This window comes from Limulus polyphemus, unplaced genomic scaffold (assembly GCF_000517525.1).
Source record: "Limulus polyphemus unplaced genomic scaffold, Limulus_polyphemus-2.1.2 Scaffold1925, whole genome shotgun sequence".
Taxonomy (NCBI): domain Eukaryota; kingdom Metazoa; phylum Arthropoda; class Merostomata; order Xiphosura; family Limulidae; genus Limulus; species Limulus polyphemus.
Genome location: NW_013667535.1, coordinates 130,361 through 135,803, shown reverse-complemented (window position 1 = coordinate 135,803; position 5,443 = coordinate 130,361). Strand labels below are relative to the sequence as shown.

The following is a 5,443-nucleotide window of genomic DNA, read 5'->3' as shown; positions in this document are numbered from 1 at the left end:
CCGTATATTTTAATTATGTTATCGGGTGATAGTGGATAGGTGATAGTTTTGATTGGTTTGTTTTGAATTTCGCGCCAAGCTACACGAGAGCTATCTGCGCTATCCGTCCATAATTTAGCAGTGAATGTTATACTAGAGGGAAGACAGCTAGTCATCACCACCCACTGCCAACTCTTCGGCTACTCTTTTTACCAACGAATAGTGGGATCGACCGTCACCTTATAATGCCCCCATAGCTGAAAGGGCGATCATGTTTGGTGTGACGGGGATTCGAACCCGTGGCCCTCAGATTGGGAGTAAAGCGCCCTAACCAACTGGTCAATAGTTTTGAAAAAGTCGTGATATTCTGCAACCTTATTATGCAAATCGATAGCAATAAGATTGCTGAACTTACGATAAAGTTGAATAAATTTGGTGTTCAAGACACAGTAGGAGAAATTTTGTTTCTGGAAAACGAGATTACATGAGTTTATGAACTCTCTCCACAAAAATCTTGTATTTTTCCTATAATAATTTTCTTTTGTGTACATTTTCTTTTCTATGTAAAATATACTGTGCGTTACTTCTAATAGCGTATTTTGCTCGTTTTTTTTTGTCTGTGTCATGTGAAAAAGGTGACTAACATTGTTAACCAGTCAACATACCTTTTCCGTTCTCTGTGAATTCCTAAAGTAAGTATAAAGTGAGAATATAGATCATTGATTAATGTAGAAAGAGCCTTGCTTGGATCAAAATATTAATCTTATTTTGATTTTAAAAAATTTGGAGGGGGTAGAGATGGAAATGTATTTAAAGAATTATGGGTACGCTTCAAAAATTGGGGTTGGCTGGGGGAAGGAGCGGGGTTTTGCATATGATCATAAAAATAGGCTTTCATTTCGGCCTTCAGGATTTAGGGGTACGGTATACCCCCGCATTTCCATCCCCGGGAGAGGAGAACATCAATTTTTACTATCAAATCTAACTAAATGTAAAAACGTTCTTAGAATGTTTTGAGAACAAAACGAACTTATAATATGACACTGTAGATAAGTACAAGAGGTGGATCAAACCTAGAATTTCTGCAAAGTTGCTAAGTGCAGTGATAAAAATATAAAAAAAATGTTCAATAACTTGCGGAAATTTTGATCACATCATACAACAGGATGATGCATTTCAAATAGGTACTGATATTTCTAGTATGTATGACACTTATGTATGTATGTATGACACAGGTTCCTTAGTTCAAGCGTAACTGTCCCTAATTTTGTTCACCACCGGTAGCTCATTGGTAATTCTGTCGGCTAAAAACCGGGTTTCGATACTCATGGTGGGCATAGCACAGATAGCCCATTATGTAGCTTTGTGCTTAACAACAAACAAACCCCAATTTTCTGTTGTTGACTAGAAAGCTAATAGAATCCGCCGCCTATATAGTTACTTTTAATGACGTGATTTACTGTCGCTTTTATGACGTACTCACAGCTAAAAGTGCTCGAACCTTGGATTTTTCGACTCACACCCCAGTTCACTAGACTATGTCCGGCCAGTTGAAGTAGGAGTAAGATAAACATTCAAGCTCGAGTTGTCTGAGAACCTCGTCTTACTATACCAGAAATTCCTGTTTTAATATTTTCTTATCTAGTGGATAGGGCCAAAGAACAAGGAAAATATTACAGCCAAGCTAATTAATGCAAACGGGTATGAGGAAAAATTGATAAACATTACATTTTGTTTCTCATAGCCGCTTACGAACTGGTGGTGCAGTGCCAATTATTGGGTACTTGGAAACGGCAAAAAGTGTTGTTGAACATATACTGACACGATTCTTGTTATGGCGGTAAAATATATATAAAAATAAATAAATCCACACGCATACTATTAATTTTCCTTGTTCAGGGTGAAAACTTGTTCAGGTTGCTGTTAATGTTTAAATTTTAAAATATCGTGATGTCACAAAAAGGTTCACCACTTCAACAGTTTGTATTAGCACCTCCAAGATTTGATCCACCAAAGAAAAACCAAGATCTTTAGACAATAGAGTTAAAAGGTTAAACTACCAAACCATATTTTAACCTCCTCAAACTACTTAGTCTCCACAGAACCAGTGGTGTACCTAAGGGTGGAGAAGTCGGAGCAGCAACTCCAGGGACCTGCTTGACCCAATTCATGAAAGGCATACTGGTGTAATATATAAAATAAATACTTTTTGTGTCCAGGGGTTTGTATGATGATACGCAGTTCACTTGTAAGGTACACAAAATCAACACTTTTAGGAACCAGTTTACGCTTGGTATATAGTTGCAAGACATGAAGGATCACTCCCTAAGAGTCAACAACTACACACCTCTCATAGTCCCCACCCCCACCACCTGTACACACACACACGCTTACTGTAATATTACACGAAACAATTACAAATATATCTTTTATTTTATTCCTGTTATACTTTAGTGTACTGTTTTATTTGCATAATATTAGTAGGATTGTGTTGGGGGGAGTGTTCTCGTTACGTATGCGATTGCATAGAACGACCTGGCAACTAATAAGTGCGAAATATGAAACAACAAACATGCCATGGGAAGAGTTAAACAAGTAAACCGGTCTAACCTCTCATATTATTCAATCTCCACAACATGACCTTGAACTGGTAAGTGCGAGATGTCAAAAAATACAATATAGAAAGAGTTAAATAGGTACACCATTTTCAACCACTCATAACACTTAGCCTCCCCAACACGTTTTCCAAATTGACGAATGTGAAATGACAAATAACAGTATGGAAATACTACTGACCATTCTTTTCCATTGTATTATTTCCACACGCGAAAATGTCAGTACTGTCAAACATCGATCACACATTAAAAATTGACGTTGTAAAAGTTTGAAACATTTGTTTTTAAGGGTAAAATTTACAGCTTGTTGAAGTTAAATATATACAGAAATGCTGATCTTCTAACTCGATATATGGCAGATATAGTGCGGTTAACATGTTGTTACACATTCCTCTTCACTCAGTTTTCCTCTTTATGTTCTTAGAATTTCTCTTAACCCTGAAAAAACTAGTTTTTCTCGAATTTCACAAAGTTACAATAATTAAATTTTATTCTATAAAAACACTGCTGGATTGACTTTTTTGTCTAAAAAGGTCTAAAGTGACTGAAACTCTTTATGATACAATGGGAAAATATGTACAAAATGTGAGTTTAAAATATAAAAGTTTACATCCTTCTCTCGTCAAAGAAAGAAGGCGAATTTATTTCCTATTGCATAAGGCGAGTTAAGCAACTATTACATTGCTCTTAACTATACTGCTGCCATCTATTTTCAAGTGAAACAAACTACATTGAAATATTACAAAAATTGAAATAGTTTTTCAAGTTCTTCTTTTAAAATATTTTCACTAAAATAAACCAATACCATCTGAAATACATATGATTTTTGATGAACTGAGAGCAGATGGAGAGTAAGAAGAACTGTTACTTATTATAAGAATAAATGGTATATTAATATTAGTGTTTCTTTAAGACACAAAAAAGCGTAAAAGGTCCGACATCAATTGGTTTTCAATAAAGTGAGCATCAAGATCACTTACGAGTCATTCACCAATCAAACTAATGAACGGGTGTTTACTTTAATAACCTAACTGTTTATTCAACGATTGTTAAGTTTTACATTTTCATGAAAAATGGTAAAATTTTGAAACGTTTTTCACAGGAAAAAAATAAAAAGGTATATGTGTATATATATCACGAAAGAATTATATTATTATTTCTGTTTCCTTTATTTTATATCAGAAAATAAACACCAAATCAACATTTGTTACTGAGCATAATGGCGTTAAGACTATTCCGAAGCTACGTCTAGTTAACAACTTATACAACACATAATAAAAACAGCCGCCATTAAATCAAATAAACCTTATAATCTCGTTCATTTCATATTATACGTGACACTTGGCCACATAAAAATTAAATTATTCTGGGGTTTGAAAGAGCCCTAAAGAATACTGTTTTTATCTCCTTAACTCTCAAATTGATTATTTGTGTATATCCTTCACTACCAGTGGGGGTCCACATTTTGCATCAAATTGACTAATCTTACGTTTTATTTATTTCAACTAAAACTTGGTGGAATGAGCTTATAAAAAAATCTCTCATTTTATATGTAAAATACATAGGATACTCTAGCAGAAATTAATGGGATTAATTGCAAAATGGAGTTTTTGTGTTATTAATGACTCTATTATCAACACAGTCATGACCCCACATGATTGAGGTTAACTAAAAAATCTGATCACGTGGTAAAAAAAAGAAGCCTATGAAATTTATGTAATTTATTAGCTATGAGCGCCAGAGTGGACTATCTTTGAAAATTATCATTTATGATAGCTTAAATTTCAGAAAAAATTATATTCTAAAAATGAAAATACACCTAATATTTTTCTGATAAGTAAACTAAGATTGATCAGTGAGACATTTTTTTTTTACTTAAATCTGATTCATATAAAACAACATATCGTAAGTATTGAGTTATATAGAATATAATACAAAATAAAAAGTTTTTGATTGATATTTCCTTGTGTTTAAAAAGAAATAGAGTAGTATATTATAGCATTCAGATTGCTGGTGAACAATTAACAGCAGTTAAAAACTGAGGCATTTAAACAATATTCTTTATTGCAGTTAATAAATAAAAAAGTGTCGCAAGAAGTTCAGCGAAAACGTTGTTCTGTACATAGATATATTTTACATTATAATTCAGTTTTAACTGAAAAAGACGCGTTTACATGATAGTTCATAACTTGTAAGTTTTACGTAACGTTGACTTATAGATACAGATCTACAAATAATATATTATGGAGACAAAGTTCGAGGAAACAAGAAGAGGACACATGTACCAAATGCCACAAATGTCAAGTAAAGAGACGTAGTTGAGCAAATAAAATGTGCACGTTCTCATGTATGAAAGAACCGATATCTGACAATCAAGACAAATTCCTCAGTGAAACACTTATTTTTTTTTAACATTTTGCTCTAATTCTGCACTAAATTGCGTGCTCTAAGTTGTTCTAAGATGATAGAAAACATACTCTCGGACGAATTCGGTTAGAAAAAAGGGTTGGACTGGTGGCTTGATTCTGGGTTTGAATTCCGACTGGATGATTTTCTGGTGAGCGCCAAAACATCACGATTACTTAGAAAAGAAAGTCGTTCTCCCTTTTCTCCACCGATCTTAAGAGAAAAATCCTCAAAGTTGACAACACTCTAATGGGAAAAACAAAAGTAAAGATTCAATATTATTATTCTCTGTATATCAATTGTGTGCGTCAGTTAGATTTGACTTTTAAACCAATTACTATTGCTCTCGTAAACAGAAACTTTGAAAATGAAAACATTTTATTATTGTCTTAATTACTTTCAAATGTGTAGAAAAAAAAAGATTGAGGAGTATCTTAAGATTA

The 5,443-nt window shown here is 33.5% G+C and overlaps 1 protein-coding gene across 6 annotated transcripts in view; it reads right to left on the bottom strand.

Moving 5' to 3' along the window:
* Positions 1-4,635: 4,635 nt before the first annotated feature.
* Positions 4,636-5,443, bottom strand: part of LOC111087249 — a 16,035-nt gene continuing 15,227 nt past the window's right edge. For all 6 annotated transcript variants that reach the window (XM_022393268.1, XM_022393269.1, XM_022393270.1 and 3 more), the window contains one exon: positions 4,636-5,246. In XM_022393268.1, the coding sequence (XP_022248976.1) occupies positions 5,088-5,246 (159 nt within the window). In that variant the 3' untranslated portion in view covers positions 4,636-5,087. The remainder of the gene's footprint in view (positions 5,247-5,443) is intronic.